Below are 19,803 nucleotides of genomic sequence, written 5' to 3' on the forward strand. Positions count from 1 at the left end.
ATGTCACATTTGGACACCTAGGTTTTTATTCCCATGTGGAGGGTTAATTAATTGTTCATGAAGAGAGGAAAAAGTGCCTGTCCCTTCATGCATTTAATAAGTGCTATGTACATTTATTAATTTAATGTCCGGCGGTGGCAAGGAGGAAGGTTCGGTCAGGGAGGACCCTGCTCACTAGGAAGACACCTTGGTTTATCCAGGGTATAAATTTTTTGACTCACTTGTCAAAAGGTTAATGAATTGTCGTCATGATGGATTTTTGGAGATATATTGTCTTTTTTTTTTTAAAGATAGTATTGAACCAGTGACCACTTAGTGATAGTCTGTAGGGTTATTAAAACTTCATCTATTGAGTCTGATTTGGGTGGGGTGGTTCTTGGTTTGGGTTCACCCTTTTGTGTATGGTCATTTAAAATTTCCTAGGCTTAATGGTGCACCCCTTTGTGCAGCTGGGCCTGATCCACGATATGATACAATAATAAAATTTAGGTCGCCTATGCAGCTGGTGGTTTCATGACTGGTTAAGTCCTGAAGGTCAGGATTCTTAATTAGTTGGAGTTGTGGGTATGGTGCCACCACAGCTCCGTTTTTATGTGCAAATGTCGCACTCCTTAATTTTGGAATTTTGAATATGTGTAGGCATTACAAAGAGGAAAGGCACCCCGGTGACGCAGTAAGCCATTGGATGTTGGTACGCCCTGGAACCTGAAGCTCATATAATCAAATTTTTGTCCAGTTTTGCTAGTGGACAATTATTTGTCCAACAGTGTGTAAGCCACCTGTGCAATTTTCCAAATTCTTGAGTTGTATAATTTCCTTTATTATTTTAACGATATATAGGAATTTTGTGTGCATAGTGTACTTTTACATTTCTAAATGGTACCAATCAGCTGGGTGGCCGACACCCAATGTACTGTTTTTTTGTCCTGTTTTTGTTTTTCTCTGTTTTGAATTTTGATCCACTATGCTTGACCTGGCTTATAAACAGTCCTAGCAGACTTCAGAGAGAGAGCATTCCCTGAAGACCTATTCTAGAACTGAACTTCTGGTCTGATTGTGTTAGGTGCAGACCCTTTATGTAACTCTGATCTACATATCAGAATGCGCAGAATCTAAATTATGTAATTCAAAAATAAAGCCATATATCTACTCTCCATACACACTCTTTTCCCACTGATACTGTATGTTGGAATTTCCAAAAATATCATATTGAATAGGAAATTACTTGTAACCTTTATCCTTTTTGAGCAAATTAATTCAAATTAAACTATAACTACTCAACTCTATTCTAAGCACTTTATACCTACTAAAAGAGATTCAAATTTCCCTTCAACTGGTCACTAATTTTAATGTTTAAGTATTAAGGCAAACTTACTATAATTGATTTTAATTAGCTTTACAAACAATCATCCAACTGTCCTACTGACTCCTTTGTTTCAGTTTCTCAGCACTGTAACTTGACACCATAGCATTGAATAGCTGTTGTTTACATAGTATTGACCCGAAATCTCTGCCTCAAATCTAACAGCAGACTGTAGAGTTACTCCTCTATCATAGACATAATATTATTAAATTCATGGAGAGAATTTAGAAAATTTATACACAAATATATCTTCTCTTCTATAACTTTTATAAATACCATAGCACCTCAAATAACTAAATTTAGCCCAATAATACTAGGACCACAGTCAGCAGTTTAGCTCGAGATCGAGAGAGAGAGAGAGTTGTTGTTGTTGTTGTTGTAGGGTTTAACGCCATTTTTCAGCACAAGATAGGCTATACATGGCAGCCAGTATTAATGGTGGAGGAAGAACCCGGGAAATCCCTGGAAAGAACCACCGACCCTCGAGAAGCTACTGGCAGCTTTCTCACATACCCACATTGGCCGAATCCAAGACCACTCGGCCACTCCAGAGTGAGAGAGAGTAAGTAATGGTGATACACAAATAAACATCAATTTTATAGACATTTTATTAAAAATAAAAGTTTCCACACAAAGGATTGGTCAAAATAAAGCAGAATACAATAATTTTATTCCTGAAAATAAAACGAAGAATCAAAAATTATAATTTTATTTTAAAAAATATCAGCAGTTTACATATTTTAAAGTCACTTGTAGCAATAAAGTCATCTTACTGATATCCAGCCAGTGCACAAGACATCTCACCCAAATACATAATTGCATCTTCATCCATTTTAGAGGTTGGCCGAATAACTTCTGGAACTTTTTTAAGTTTTAATATGCTATGTCTAGTCATGTGTACATGGTTTTGTGATTGCATCAGTCTGTACATCCACATCACTGATGCTAAATATAGCATACATCAAAGTTGGACTGGTCCATTATCAGGGTAAGCAAAGAATGATTGACAATTCAAAATGTTAAGGTTCATCAAGCGTAGCCAAAAAGGAGGGTATTTTGAATATGTGTTTCATAATTATGCCATGGATTAAATCAAATATATCCATATTTTTTCTTGCAGAATGGAGAAACAATTGAACAGTTTTTCAAAATATACCCTCATAATAGACTTGCCTCTTTGGGGCTCATCCCATCTTTGGCAAATTTGAAAAAGTGCAATAATTTCATCATACAGTTAGAATGGCTTTATCTATTTTCAATCAGATTGTTACAGCATCTGACCAGTTTAATGATTAATTGAAGACTAGAAAGTTTGCAAGAAGAAAAGTCACAAAAGTAAATTGATACAGATGACACTTGATCTACGCCAATTCAGTTCATGCATTTTCATTTAATTCTCTCTTAAATGAAGAAATAGTGTTCAGTTTCAGCCACTGTGCTAATTTTTACATCATTTCTGGCAGCATGTGCTGTGACTTGCACACAGCTAACATGCATGCATTTACATTTCTTTCGATTTACCTCTGGAATGCATCTATAGCTCAAATTGAGTGTCACCTGCACCTAATTTGGGTCAATAACTAAGTTTGAAATGAAAGATTGTCAGAAGACCAAATGTTACCTTTTAGACTAAGTTTTTCTTGTGCACACATGCACTTATTTCTTTGAAGAAAAAACAAAACATACTAGATAGCCTGTGTACTTATTATCTTTCTGCACTTATTTTCAAAATGGGTGTTATCCAGGTTGAACAGTCTGTTGAGGCAATGCATACAGTCATTAATGGATGCAGTATGTTGAGGCAATGCATACAGTCATTAATAGATGCAGTATGTTGAGGCAATACATACAGTCACTAATAGATGCAGTATGTTGAGGCAATGCATACAGTCACTAATAGATGCAGTATGTTGAGGCAATGCATACAGTCACTAATAGATGCAGTATGTTGAGGCAATGCATACAGTCATTAATAGATGCAGCATGTTGAGGCAATGCATACAGCCATCAATAGATGCAGTATGTTGAGGCAATGCATACAGTCATTAATAGATGCAGCATGTTGAGGCAATGCATACAGTTATTAATAGATGCAGTATGTTGAGGCAATGCATACAGTCATTAATAGATGCAGCATGTTGAGGCAATGCATACAGTTATTAATAGATGCAGTATGTTGAGGCAATGCATACAGTCATTAATAGATACAGTATGTTGAGGCAATGCATACAGTCATTAATAGATGCAGTATGTTGAGGATATGCATACAGTCATTAATAGATGCAGAATGTTGAGGCAATGCATACAGTCATTAATAGATGCAGTATGTTGAGGCAATGCATACAGTTATTAATAGATGCAGTATGTTGAGGCAATGCATACAGTCATCAATAGATGCAGTATGTTGAGGCAATGCATACAGTCATTATTAGATGCAGCATGTTGAGGCAATGTATACAGTTATTAATAGATGCAGTATGTTGAGGCAATGCATACAGTCATCAATAGATGCAGTATGTTGAGGCAATGCATACAGTTATTAATAGATGCAGTATGTTGAGGCAATGCATACAGTCACTAATAGATGCAGTATGTTGAGGCAATGCATACAGTTATTAATAGATGCAGTATGTTGAGGCAATGCATACAGTCACTAATAGATGCAGTATGTTGAGGCAATGCATACAGTTATTAATAGATGTAGTATGTTGAGACAATGCATACAGTCACTAATAGATGCAGTATGTTGAGGCAATTCATACAGTCATTAATAGATGCAGTATTTGGCATTAATAACAGTTAATATATTTAGTTTGGGAATTTTGTTTTTAAACAATGATTAGTTTCAAATATTTTTTGTACAGCTCTTAGAAAAATCTTTGTTAAAATCTTTCAGAATTCAGTTAAGTTATCACTAGTATTTATTGAAATTTTGCTGATGCCTGTAAAATGCTGACAGGAAGTTTCAAATATGATAACATTGCTATTTGGTTACAGTCAGTGTTCTTGGTTGTAGTACATCATGGTCAGGGTTTGTGTGGATAATATGACTGTCTTACACATCTTAATATTTTGTCATTGAATATTGTATACATAAAGTGTTTCTAATTGACATTGCATCAGGATTATTTTCTTAAAAGATTCACAAATTCTCTACCCAGGTTTAATATGCATCTGTGTACCGGAGACATATTGATCACCCCATCTGACCATTGTTGCATTTACTCCACAAAGATGCAGGTTTGGAAAATAGTATCATAATGTAGATTCAGTGCCCTTACTGACCCTCCAGCCATGCCAGTTGATTTTGGGACTGTCCAGTTAAAATGATTAGTGTGGACTATAGATTGGTGTCACAACTGATGGATCTAACTCTAAGGCCTGCCTTATTGTGTTATTCTTCCAGTAGATCGACAATGCAACTGGGATGATCAATATTGTTGGCATCACCTTGCTGGAGAACTATCCCATTGCACAACAATAAGAGGTTTGCATCCTTACAGATGTTGAATTAATGATCGCTGCAAATTGAAGACAAATGAAGAGAATTTCTCTAATGCAAGATCTGTTTTGATAATCTCTGCTAGATTTTGAATACCAATTATAATTTATTTTAGAGCACTTCAGATTGAAGATTTTGCATTTGAAAGACATCTGTCATCATAGCACATTGAGGGACATGTTATGACATCTGTCATCATAGCACATTGAGGGACATGTTATGAGAGGCAGTTTTACAATTTTGACAACAACAGGTAATACTTATTCTGCCTTCGGAGAGGAGAGCTGGCATTTGTGTTGGATAGGTATTACATGGATATTTGTGTATTGACCTAATGGAACATGTGTTAATACAGCAAAGTAGTTTGCTTTATTGTGTCATTAGTGGGATTTCTGAAATATAGTGCAGATTTTCCACATCATCTTCTCCAATTTCATTCAGTTTGGACTCAGTCATTCTAAAACTCTGTTGTCTTTGTTTAACATGACAAGTTGTTAGTACAGATTATGCATGCATTATCCATCATCAGTCTCAACCAATCCGGTGCACCAGTTGTGAACTTGGAAAAAGATATAATCATCTTTTCATTAGATACCAGTTTTCAGCTCAGTGAACACTGAAGAAGAAACTTCATGAAAATATCTCAGTTAAAGACACCAGAAATTTGTTTGCATAGCAAATAATTCCATCAAGTGAAACACTAAAATATATATATAAGTTGTGTGTATCCAGTCTACACAGCTGGATTTCAAATTTATTTATATCATTGGAATAATGTTATTATCATCAAGTGTTACAGTCAATGTAAGTAAATGATATTGAAGCCGAATTTTTTTTTAAATTCTGGGCATCCAGGTATGAATTGACTGACTGTAGATAAGTGTGTCTGTGTTGAATACATTCAGCTTAACTTTAAACAGCTGTGTAGTGGGGAAAAAAAGGCCAGGTAAATTGGAGAAGCTGTGCTTGGCCTGGAGCATACACATTTAGTTGTGTATTTGGTATTCAAAACAAAAACTTAACAAACCCTCTGTGTATTGGAACTTACCTTTCTGCACATAAGGTGTATTCTAACTGAATTAAATTTTTGGATTTTGAAGCAAAATGCAAGCAGAATTTGGAGATCTCAATGAGTTGCGACTTCACCAACAGGCAATGAGAGCCAGAAATAGAAGGCATACCCTAGCCAATCTGCGGTAAGTACAGCTATGTAACCAGATTTTACTCCAGACATTTTTGAAACTTGCACAGCCTGCTTCTGTATGGCTTTAATTACCATCATGTGGGGTTTTATTTAATTAATATATATATATATATATATATATATATATATATATATATATATATATATATATATATATATATATATATATATATATATATATATATATATATATATATATATATATATATATATATATATATATATTATTTATTCTTTTGTTGGAGGAGAGTTATAAAATTGGTGTTAAATTATGTTTGCATCCAAGAATCTATAACATTGCAATAATCCCTGGTGAATTTCAGAAGGTGTAGATTCAATCAGTTTCTTATATAGATTGGGGCTTCCAGTATAGAATGGGACTTCCAATATAGATTGGGGCTTCCAATATAGAATGGGACTTCCAATATAGATTGGGGCTTCCAATATAGAATGGGACTTCCAGTATAGATTGGGGCTTCCAGTATAGAATGGGCATTTCCTATATAGCATGGGGCCTTTTCATGTAATGACGATCATGTCAGTCTGTGCAAATAAATAAATATCTGACACAGAATTTTAGATTTCACTTTCTTTTGCGTAGAAGCTCATTGTATAACCCTAATTTACAAAAAATGTATCCCAAGGTAAATCAATTTAAAAATGTATCCCAAGGTAAATCAATTTAAAAATGTATCCCAAGGTAAATCAATTTATATATTTTACCTAGGGTAAAATAATTTATATATTTTTAACTCATTTGGCCATATTGCCTGGTGAACTTATGTTGTGTCACTGCATTGGTCATGTGTGATCAGTTTCCATGCAATTGCTTGCTCCTACTCTTTAGTTCACATTTCTGACTCGGATTTGATTAAATTTGGAAGATTGGCCTGTATAACTAAGATCTCTGATGAGTTCATTTACGAATGGGACACATTGTGTTGTGGGACTTAATCCCATCCATTTTTGATCTGCTGTGTAAAAGTAAACACCTACAGACCACCACCACCACCATCACCACACCTCAGTTGAGGCATGCTGATAGCATCTCCACTGTGGATATGATAGCTGACATTGCTGATTGACATTTGAACAGCCAATCAATCAATGCCAACCACTGAAAGACTGCAGTCAAGAGTGATCTACAAATCAGATATCTTGTCAAAGAATTGGTCATATTTATTTGAATCATATATTTTTGACAATAACAAAAATAATTTAATAGCTGAATTTACGCATACATTTAACTAGTTCAATTGTGACAGCATGTGTACTGTAAGGGACTGACCATTTAATTTATGGGATTGTATTGTTCTTTCCGGCCAAGATATATTTTTTCTTATTTCATCACAAGATAAAATACATTACAGATCAAATAATGGAATAATGCTTCTTTAATACTACAAATCAGATTGCAACAATTGTTTTCAAGCATTTACACTCCCTCCCAACCCCTTTAGAAAATGAAATGGTTTCTTCCTAGTAAAGACATAACTTAAGCATCTGTTCTAAAGAAATTGAGGCAGTGCTCATTGTGAACACTGTCAAAAAAATATTGACAAGAGTTAGCATCAAAAGATGATGTCATTTTCAGTAGTGGAAAGACGCGTTTCTGTCAAAAAGCCATCAAACTTGGAGTATTGTACTTACAGCCCCAATTATGGTCCCACCATTAACAATTGATAATTGTTTGTAATTAATCAAAATGAACTTTAACAAACCTCCCACAACTAATCTTCTTTTAGTTATGTTAGAGTGCCACTTATTTTACGGCTGCATTAGGCAGATATCGGGTCATGAAAATTGCCAAGAAACCAAAGTTAAGAAACAACAAGCCCTAATTTGTCACATGTGCAGCACATATCTTAATGGGTAATTCTTAATGGGTAATTAACATTATTAAAAACAATAATTACTTTCATTCAGTTTTTCATGCATTTATTTCAGATGATTGAAAAGAAAAATGTTTGAAGAAACATGAGGAACAGAATTGTTTTTATTTTATTTTTCTACATAGTTGAGGGAAAAAGATTTGAAATCACTTATCATTTTCCACTTATAAAGTTGTATGGTTTGGTTTGAACAGCGTTCATTGTATATATCACATAAAGTACGTAAAATATCTATCACATCAAGATAGACAGGATTTAGCAGACAGATTAAGCTTTTTGGTACAATATTTATTCATCTTCATATACTATTCATAACAATGGAATATGTAGGGATTCTGTAGAAAACTGATAGTTTATTAAAAATGGCACAGCGTCAATCTAACAATCAATATTTGCCTACTGTATAAAGTTGATAGATGATAACCAGATATACATTACATGATGAATCTTAATATATTGGAGAGGTCATATACTGAGTATATTGGAGAGGTCATACACTAGAGAGGTCATTTACTGAGTATATTGGAGAGGTCATACACTAGAGAGGTCATTTACTGAGTATATTGGAGAGGTCATACACTAGAGAGGTCATTTACTGAGTATATTGGAGAGGTCATACACTAGAGAGGTCATTTACTGAGTATATTGGAGAGGTCATATACTAGAGAGATCATATACTGAGTATATTGGAGAGGTCATATACTAGAGAGGTCATATACTGAGTATATTGGAGAGGTCATACACTGAGTATACTGGAGAGGTCATATACTAGAAAGGTCATATACTGAGTATATTGGAGAGGTCATATACTGAGTATATTGGAGAGGTCATATACTAGAGAGGTCATATACTGAGTATATTGGAGAGGTCATATACTGAGTATATTGGAGTGGTCATATACTAGAGAGGTCATATACTGAGTATATTGGAGAGGTCATATACTAGAGAGGTCATATACTGAGTATATTGGAATGGTCATATACTAGAGAAGTATTATACTGAGTATATTGGAGAGGTCTTATACTAGAGAGGTCATATACTGAGTATATTGGAGAGGTCATATACTAGAGAGGTCATATACTGAGTATATTGGAGAGGTCATATACTAGAGAGGTCATATACTGAGTATATTGGAGAGGTCATATACTAGAGAAGTATTATACTGAGTATATTGGAGAGGTCATATACTAGAGAGGTCATATACTGAGTATATTGGAGAGGTCATATACTAGAGAGGTCATATACTGAGTATATTGGAGAGGTCATATACTAGAGAGGTCATATACTGAGTATATTGGAGAGGTCATATACTAGAGAAGTATTATACTGAGTATATTGGAGAGGTCATATACTAGAGAAAAGATAGATAGGTATGGGTGATTGTGAACCATGTATTAATGTAAAAACACATTTTATCATTTTAGGAAGGTTTGCAATGCCATACATATAAGCATATTGATTTCATTAGAGTATATTGAATTTCAAAATAAAAATGTCTTAATTGTAAGTCAGAATGGTAAAGTGAAAAGAACATGTTTTTGAACTGTATATTGTTGGCATTGTAATAGAATGGATTCCACGGTTTCCAAATCTTCAGATATTCAGTACCTACCGTTGGAAACATAATTGTTTCCCAGGGGACATCACCTACATGATCATCAATGTTAGAATATGTAGATGTATTATGTTGATTCTGTAACTTTTGAAGTTTTGTATTCATGAGTTACTTGTAATTTCTGTTGCTAATGTATTCCAAAGTTTGATTTGTACAATGGCAGGAATTTAATTTTGATGCAACCGTAGTTCTGTAGAAATGGAGCAGAAGGATGGAGTGTTGTAGCTCTCACGAAAGATAAAATTGCATCATTGTTTGGAGCAAGTCCATTGTCCATTTTAAACAACTAATTTATTTTCTGACTTTCTCTGCTTATTAACTCTTTAACAACTACCTAGTACAGTACTGCTGCAGTGGCTTGCTCCTCGCTGCTGGAGTCAGTAACTGCAGCTGATTTGTGGGTTGACTATGAGAGCCTGTTGCTGCTTCTGCCAAACGATAACCTTTAGCTGATGATTTGGGGATATGGGCCAATTACTTTTAGTTATTTTTCTTCTAATTGACCAATTTATATACTAAAACCATGCATATATAAAAGCTGTAACTACCATCTCTCTGTGTGATTCTTTTATCCCACTCAGTTTCACAAGATTGATGAAAAAAATACATGAATTAAACTCAGAACGTGCTGTTTGTAACAATTTGTCTGTCATTATTTTATAGTTTTATGTCAGACTACAAATATTTAATTGGTCATTATGTTCTACTCATTTTTAATTTGCTGTTGGTGATATTTGTAGAAGCAGTTAAGTTTTACACAAAGACAAACATTACACTGCCTGCATATTATGGGCACCTTATGCTGTCTCCTTTCAAATTTTGTTTGGCTTCTCTTTCATACATTTGGCTACATGGCTGTTAATTTCCACTATAATATGAAAATTTATTAATTGTGACTTACTAATTACCTATTATTCTTGCATAATTCTCTCTCTGCTTACTGCATATTATGTTTTTGTAAGTAATCACAGAGTCTACCAATTTCACTTATACTGACAGTACCTTTATGGATAGATGCTTTACTTCATTACATATGCAGCGTACAAGTAACTTAAAAGTCCCATATAAATTAAGTATATATCACTTTTAAGCAGAGTACAAGTAATTTATAAGTCCCATATAAATTAAGTATATATCACTTTTAAGTCAGGACAGTCTTTTGATTTTGAGAAAACTTTTAAAATATTTTTATGCTGTGAAGTTTTTGGAAATGTTTAATTTTGTCAGAGATCTATGCATGCAAATTGTGCTTTTATCTTTGGAAGAACTTCTTGTGTAGCAATTGTGAAATTCATAAAATCTGTATGATATAAAGTTGGAGATAGTTTTCAGAGATGGATCCTATATTGTATCCTATATACACTAGTGTAACGAACTCGTCAGCTGTAGAGTCATGTAAAACAGGTGAGTGATATTAAGCCCACTTAGGAATCTTGTTTTAACAGTTGCTGATATAATATTTTGCTTAGAAATTTTCAGCAAACAGAGAATATTGAATAGTGACAATTGTCGTAAAATTCTTAAAATCAGTATGATATAAAGTTGGAGATAGTTTACAGAGAGATTTGTTCTACATACACTGGTTTAGTCAACTGGTCAGGTATGGAGTTGTGTGGGACAGGTGAGTGATATTAGACCCACTTAGGAATCTTGTTAGAGTTACAGATAATAGTTTGCTTAGAAATTTTCAGCAATTTAGAATATTGAATAGTGACATTTGCCAGCTCACCTGGCCTTACAAGCAGGTACATTTAAGGTATGGTTTTGCACTCATTGTTGGTCATCTATTGACCAGTATGCATCCTGTCACATATTGTGTGTTGCATATTAGGTGTCCACCATAACTATTTCCAGTCTTCTCTCCAAAATCACTCAATTTGTTTGACTACATTTCATTGTCAGCATTGTAACATAAGGATCTTTAGGTGTTGTTGTTGAAAATAATTCCAATCCACCATCAAAAATGGTCACCATTACTAAGAAGAGAAAAAGACGAGAAAAGCTTGTACTGATCTGCCTTCATTATGGCTACCATTATTAACTGTTTCTGCACATCAGAATTGGATGAAATTTAACAGAAAGCTATTACACCACAAAAACTGTCAGGACGTTTCTCAATTTGACAGAAAGGACTTTGTCCCAAGTATTTTCAAATTTCATAAAATAATGCTGACTCACCAGTAAATGTGATGTTTTACAAGCATTGCTGTTCCAGCATCAAATGAAAACTTGGACATAAAAAATAGAAAAACCTTAAAACATTTTGTGAAAATTACTTGATAAAATTTGACAAAAAAATTAATGTGAATGCCTTTCACTGTTCTGTAGATAGTTCTGATCTACTGTCATGTATGTTTATAATTTAGTAATGTTTATTCATGACTGTAAATTTTAGCAATTATCTATAGCTAAATTTTGTGTGTATGCATAGGTTCTATTTTAAGATATTAAGATTGAGAAGGATCTAACTAGATGCTTACATACATGTTAAGGTTAGGGGCCCCGAGTGGCTGTGTGGTCTAAAGCGCTCTCCGTTACGGATCACTGCCATCTCACCTCTGTCTGTGTTGGTTCGAGTCTCGGATTCAGCCAATATGGGTATGTGAGAAAGCTTGCCAGTAGCTTCTCGAGGGTCGGTGGTTCTTTCCGGAGATTTCCCGGGTTCTTCCTCCACCATTAATACTGGCTGCCATGTATAGCCTATCTTGTGCTGAAAAATGGCATTAAACCCTATAACAACAACAACAACAACATGTTAAGGTTACTAACAATAACATGATGACAAGTTTGGGTATTTCTCCCATTGGACAGGTCAGTCAGATGGGTTCTTTGAAGAATTATTTTATTTCCCATTGGATGGGTTAAGTCATTTGGCTTGTTTTCTGATTTGCAATTTAGGAGTAGGCCTAAAATATGTTTACCTCTTGCACTGAATACGAATAGCTGCGGCTGGACAATTTTCTCATTCTTATTTCTTGAATTTTTGTTGTAACATCAAATCTGCAGATGTACTTTATGCTGTATTTAGATGGTATTTGAGAGGGTGCATTTGTTTGAGTTTTTCTGTGGAAATAGAAAGTGCTCATTAGACTGAAATATGATCCTGGGACTGTGATGAATTATTCAAAGGAGTTCAGGACAGTGCCAGTTTGATATATCAGGACTGTTGACAGATCTGTACATTCGAGGAATTTAAACTCATTCAAAACATTTGATTCTTTTTTACTTGAATAGAAATTTATTATGATTATTTTGGATTCAATTCATAATAGTATAACTTCCTCTTATATTTTTATTTTATAACTTTGATAATTAAATTTTTTTCAAAACTTGTTGGTCTTGCTTCTTTCTGTTATTTAGATTATGACCCTAGAGTTGTAAGACCACCATCAAATAGGCAACTCTGGCTAAAAACAACCCTGTAAGACCACCATCAAATAGGCAACCCTGGCTAAAAACAACCCTGTAAGACCATCATCAAAATAGGCAACCCTGGCTAAAAACAACCCTGTAAGACCACCATCAAATAGACAACCCTGGCTAAAAACAGCCCTGTAAGACCACCATCAAATAGGCAACCCTGGCTAAAAATAACCCTGTAAGACCACCATCAAATAGGCAACCCTTGCTATAAACAACCCTGTAAGACCACCATCAAATAGGCAACCCTGGCTAAAAATAACTCTGTAAGACCACCATCAAATAGGCAACCCTTGCTATAAACAACCCTGTAAGACCACCATCAAATAGACAACCCTGGCTAAAAACAACCCTGTAAGACCACCATCAAATAGACAACCCTGGCTAAAAACAACCCTGTAAGACCACCATCAAATAGACAACCCTGGCTAAAACAACCCTGTAAGACCACCATCAAATAGACAACCCTGGCTAAAACAACCCTGTAAGACCACCATCAAATAGACAACCCTGGCTAAAAACAGCCCTGTAAGACCACCATCAAATAGGCAACCCTGGCTAAAAATAACCCTGTAAGACCACCATCAAATAGGCAACCCTTGCTATAAACAACCCTGTAAGACCACCATCAAATAGGCAACCCTGGCTAAAAATAACTCTGTAAGACCACCATCAAATAGGCAACCCTTGCTATAAACAACCCTGTAAGACCACCATCAAATAGACAACCCTGGCTAAAAACAACCCTGTAAGACCACCATCAAATAGACAACCCTGGCTAAAACAACCCTGTAAGACCACCATCAAATAGGCAACCCTGGCTAAAATCAACCCTGTAAGACCACCATCAAAAAGACAACCCTGGCTAAAAAGAACCCTGTAAGACCACCATCAAATAGGCAACCCTGGCTAAAAACAGCCCTGTAAGACCACCATCAAATAGGCAACCCTGGCTAAAAACAGAAAAATGGTCCCCTTATCAAAGCATTCATACAGGATGAGTGGCATGATTTTGAAGTAAAAGCCTATAGCATCTCATTCTGCTATTGGAGGAATCAGGTGCTCTTCAGTGAGGAGGTACATTATTTTATAAGTCATATGATGTATCACATATAAAATTGGACACCTAAATCAAGTGTTTCATAGTCTAACAGTTTTATTGGTGTGGTAATAAAGGGATGGAAGAAACAAAGGAAGGTTGAGTGTATGCATACTTAGTGTCTGACTTTACTCCAATAATGCCCATCATTATTGACAAATGCTTACATGATGTTACCACTATTAATACCACAAAGTGTTTGGCCTAACTTATCTACCTAGCATTTTTGAAGATGGAGAGCCAAAAAACAGCTATTCATCAAAAAGGGGAGTGTTTCCAGAATTGCTGCATGTTATTTAGAATGCAAATCAGAATCAGAACAAATAATACTATTACTTGTGATTAATTCCTTCACCATCATAAACTTCTGTAAATGGTGAAGACAGACAAGTTGTAAGTTGTTTATTGCAAATAATAACTGCCTCAGCAAACCCTATTTTACTGTCATTAATATGTCTCAGATAAAATTTGAGAATTTTTTTTGTTGATGTCCATTCTCCTGTTTCCAAGAATACCTGCGAGGAGCTGCTTTGTCGGAAAGCAGCAGCTATGTAAGAAAGAGCTTTGAACTAAATTGTATCAATCTTGGATTGTCCTGAACCATACAGCAATTGTGCTAGTTGTCACAGCTGTATAGGAACAATAAGACACAAAAACCTGAGTGAATTTCTGAATATTTTGTTGTTCTGTCAGTTTAATGCAACAAAGTGAATGCATTGCAGACAGTATTCTGGCATGAAGTCCTTTCAAATTTTTACACACAATGCTGATCTGTAATTCATTATTGCCTATGTTACTATAGTTATCATGGCAGAGAAGAAGTTTTTCAATTTTATTAAATTATTTAAAAACCTGCTTAATAGAATTTACTGCAAGTCATTGTAAATTCATGGGTACTAACAATTTCAGGGTTTGCTTAGAAAATATATATTTATGGGCGATTCATTTAATGAATTTATTATTGAAAAGTGCATCATAAAACATTTAATATTGGTGTATATATCTCTACAAAAGATTATACTGTCATTCACAGTCATGCATTTATGTGCAAAATGGCCTAATTTCTACTGCAGTAATTGGGTTGTTTAGGTTAAGAGATCAATTGATAACAGTTAGCATAAGTGTGATCTGAATTAAAGAAGATAACAACATCCTTTTGCACATTTGTAGATGCAAACAAGCTAAAAATGAAACTATTGTAAATTGCAGTTATATTTTTCAGTGTTGTAAAAGTCCTCTATCAAAAACATAAAGCTGTTGACAATTAGGAATTATCCACTAAATCAATTCCTATGACATCAAAACAGGCATCATTGAAACATTGTAGCTTTTATCTTTCCAAAATGTGAGCAGTTCTGCAAAGTTGAGTTTCACTCTATCAACTGTCACAACATATCTGATATAAAATCTCTATTGCGTGCATGGTTTGATCATATGGAGTCCACTTTCTGTTGACTGAATTTTAATATCATGTCACCATGTCAACTCTGTAGGTGACTCGAAGATGTATCTGTGAACAAATTGTCCAAGGAGGAACTCCAGTTGATCTTTCATGAATGGTATTCAGTCCATGTGATTACTCAGTTAAGTGGAGATGTAATGTCAGATTATGTACAAAACAACCTGAACACTTCATCCCCTATGGAAACTAACATGACTGGATTATCCCCACACATGAACTTCCGATAGATGAGATTAAAATGGGCTTGGAGAAAGGAATCTAACTTGCTGGTTACTTAACCAACAGCTAGTTGTATTGTTGATTATGCAGCTAGTTGCTATACTGGCAATGTTTATTCATCAGCTAGTTGTTATAAAGTTTATTCATCAGCTAGTTGTTATAATGTTTATTCAGCAGCAAGTTATAATGTTTATTCATCAGCAAGTTGTTATAATGTTTATTCATCAGCTAGTTGTTATAAACTTTTTTTCATCAGCTAGTTGTTATAATGTTTATTCATCAGCTAGTTGTTATAATGTTTATTCATCAGCAAGTTGTTATAATGTTTATTCAGCAGCTAGTTGTTTTAATGTTTATTCAGCAGCTAGTTGTTATAAAGTTTATTCATCAGCTAGTTGTTGTAATGTTTATTCATCAGCTAGTTGTTATAATGTTCATTCATCAGCAAGTTGTTATAAAGTTTATTCATCAGCCAGTTGTTGTAATGTTTATTCAGCAGCTAGTTGTTATAATGTTTATTCAGCAGCTAGTTGTTATAACGTTTATTCATCAGCAAGTTGTTATAATGTTTATTCATCAGCTAGTTGTTATAAAGTTTATTCAGCAGCTAGTTGTTATAACGTTTATTCATCAGCAAGTTGTTATAATGTTTATTCATCAGCTAGTTGTTATAAAGTTTATTCAGCAGCTAGTTGTTATAAAATTTATTCATCAGCAAGTTGTTATAATGTTTATTCATCAGCTAGTTGTTATAATGTTTATTCATCAGCAAGTTGTTATAATGTTTTTTCATCAGCAAGTTGTTATAATGTTTATTCAGCAGCTAGTTGTTATAAAGTTTATTCATCAGCAAGTTGTTATAATGTTTATTTAGCAGCTAGTTGTTATAATGTTTATTCATCAGCTAGTTGTTATAAAGTTTATTCATCAGCTAGTTGTTGTAATGTTTATTCATTAGCTAGTTGTTATAATGTTTTTTCATCAGCTAGTTGTTATAAAGTTTATTCATCAGCAAGTTGTTATAATGTTTATTCATCAGCAAGTTGTTATAAAGTTTATTCATCAGCAAGTTGTTATAATGTTTATTCAGCAGCTAGTTGTTATAATGTTTATTCATCAGCTAGTTGTTGTAATGTTTATTCATCAGCTAGTTGTTATAATGTTTATTTATCAGCAAGTTGTTATAATGTTTATTCATCAGCAAGTTGTTATAATGTTTATTCAGCAGCTAGTTGTTATAAAGTTTATTCATCAGCCAGTTGTTGTAATGTTTATTCAGCAGCTAGTTGTTATAATGTTTATTCATCAGCTAGTTGTTATAAAGTTTATTCATCAGCAAGTTGTTATAATGTTTATTCATCAGCTAGTTGTTATAATGTTTATTCATCAGCAAGTTGTTATAATGTTTTTTCATCAGCAAGTTGTTATAATGTTTATTCAGCAGCTAGTTGTTATAAAGTTTATTCATCAGCAAGTTGTTATAATGTTTATTCAGCAGCTAGTTGTTATAAAGTTTATTCATCAGCTAGTTGTTGTAATGTTTATTCATTAGCTAGTTGTTATAATGTTTTTTCATCAGCAAGTTGCTATAATGTTTTTTCATCAGCAAGTTGTTATAATGTTTATTCAGCAGCTAGTTGTTATAAAGTTTATTCATCAGCTAGTTGTTATAAAGTTTATTCATCAGCAAGTTGTTATAATGTTTATTCAGCAGCAAGTTGTTATAATGTTTATTCAGCAGCTAGTTGTTATAATCTTTATACATCAGCTAGTTGTTATAATGTTTATTCAGCAGGAAAGCAATGAGGCCTATGCAAAGGGATGGGATGCTCAAAGCATAGCTGTCACTTTCAAAAATTGAATCATTTGACTACAAGCAACAAGACTTAAACATCCAGATCAGGAACCCTGCAGATATTTACATACGTTATAAAATGTTTTACCACACTAATGCTGTATGATGTTATGGGATATTTTTTAGCTTTAGACTGAAAGCAGAAAATAAAGGAACAACTACTATTGTTGTCAATAATAATAATAATAATAATAATAATAATAATAATAATAATAACTGCTTTATTTATTGAAGGTAACACAGTACAGGTGTAAGATTAAAACTTCCCTGAAGCCCTTATCTTTACTAATATAACCATATTTTTTTTAAATAAATGTGGCAAAAATCATTGATGATAAATATATAATCAACTAAGAAAGGGAGATAAAATGTCAACTCTTTTGTTTAAAATCTGCAGAGGCAATTGGTAATGTTTCTTATACAAAATATAAAAGCAGAGAAATACATGATTTTATATGGAGCACATACACTGTACTGTGAGATTTAGAAGAAGAAATGTGATGCTGAATTTGTGAACGGTAGATTATCTGCTAATAAAGTGATCAATATTGATCAATATTATGTGAATTAATTCAGCATCATATAGTGACCTAAGTACATGCAGTATCAAAGTACAAAACATCAGTGATAATTAATTCAATAATTGGCTTATTGATATTTAAGTCCATGCTTAAAAATAATTATTTCCGATTGTGTTGACGTCAAGTATAATCTCCTGATGCATTTAACACAGTGTCATGTGTCAGTCAAACCCTAACATGTGGTGATGCCTATAGATGGACCAGCAACAGAGGTAGGAAGAATCACCCATTTTACAGGCATGCTGGAAACTTGTTGGACTTTTTAGGCCCAGCTAATATTCCTCCCCAAGCTGACTACCACTTCAAATTATGTACAAATTCATATCATCAGACATATTTTGATGAAATTTTTAGTATATATTAAAACATAAAAATACTCAGATTAAAATGATGTACATGCAATTGTTGCTACCAGACCTACTCACTGACAGGTCAGTTCGGGAATGTAATTTTTAGGGGGTTTCTTTTGTTCTGTTGCCCCATATTACACAGCAGTGATTGGTATGGCAGTTAAATAGAAGCATATTAAAACCATTTTCTACATTCCAGATTTAAGAAGACATTTCAGTTTGAAGAACAAATTAAAATTGATCAGTGTGAACTTTTGATTGTAAATATGGGATATTCCTTGCTCCTAGAGAATGTGCATATTCACAGTATTGTATAATATCTGTGTCAATTTTTGAGTTGGAAGTTTTTGCCTTGGTACAACAACCATATATACTGTTTTGTCATGCTTTGTGAACATTATTTCTAGTCTCAATGAAATTTTTTCACTGAAAGTTGAATAGGCCTAGAGAGAAGACTGGTTCATGCACCAATAATAACAACAGATACAAAAATAGTATACGTTAGAAAAATAGGCCTAGAGAGAAGACTGGTTCATGCACCAATAATAACAGCAGATACAAAAATAGTATGCATAACAAAAATAGGCCTAGAGAGAAGACTGATTGATGCACCAATAATAACAACAGATACAAAAATAATATGCATGACAAAAATAGGCTTAGAGAGAAGACTGGTTCATGCACCAATAATAACAACAGATAAAAAAAATAGTATGCGTAACAAAAATGGTGGCTGAAAATTTCTGAAGAAATATCTCATACAGTGGTCAGATGTTTCTAGAATGTCACAAAATTGGTATTATTGGGAAATAACATCTTCAAGAAGAAAGTCAGTTCACAAGAAATTCAAGTTAGGATGAATAGTAATGTATCGTTCTCTCTGCTTTGCATGTAACCTTTTGTCTCTGGATACTAATCTCATATTGTCTTCCAAATGTGAATCATTTTACATTGCTTGTCAACATTATACTAGAATGAGAAAAGTTTTATTCATCAGAGGGAAAAGATCTCATTCTTTCCTAATACTAGACTTTTTAAACCAAGCACCAGTGTATGTCTATGGAATAAGATCTTTTCATTTCTCATTAAAATATATGTAGCGTGAATTATTTATGTTCAATTTGGAGATGAAAAAGAAGTCCTGCTGTAGCTTACCATTTGTCATCCTTTTGATGAAGGTAAGAATCAATATCTTGTGTATTAGCATAATTAACACAGCCCTATCAGAGTTGAAACTGAGG

General features: G+C 33.8%; 1 protein-coding gene across 1 annotated transcript in view; it reads left to right on the forward strand.

The window, feature by feature from the left end:
- LOC149808114 (uncharacterized) overlaps nucleotides 1-18,879 on the forward strand; it is a 206,462-nt gene extending 187,583 nt beyond the window's left edge. Inside the window, exons 3-4 of the mRNA XM_089964268.1 lie at nucleotides 5,966-6,061; nucleotides 18,762-18,879. Coding sequence (XP_089820394.1) covers nucleotides 5,966-6,061; nucleotides 18,762-18,879 — 214 coding nt within the window. The remainder of the gene's footprint in view (nucleotides 1-5,965; nucleotides 6,062-18,761) is intronic.
- Nucleotides 18,880-19,803: the final 924 nt, after the last annotated feature.

Source organism: Sinohyriopsis cumingii, chromosome 1 (genome assembly GCF_028554795.1).
Source record: "Sinohyriopsis cumingii isolate HCF-2022 chromosome 1, ASM2855479v2, whole genome shotgun sequence".
Lineage (NCBI taxonomy): Eukaryota > Metazoa > Mollusca > Bivalvia > Unionida > Unionidae > Sinohyriopsis > Sinohyriopsis cumingii.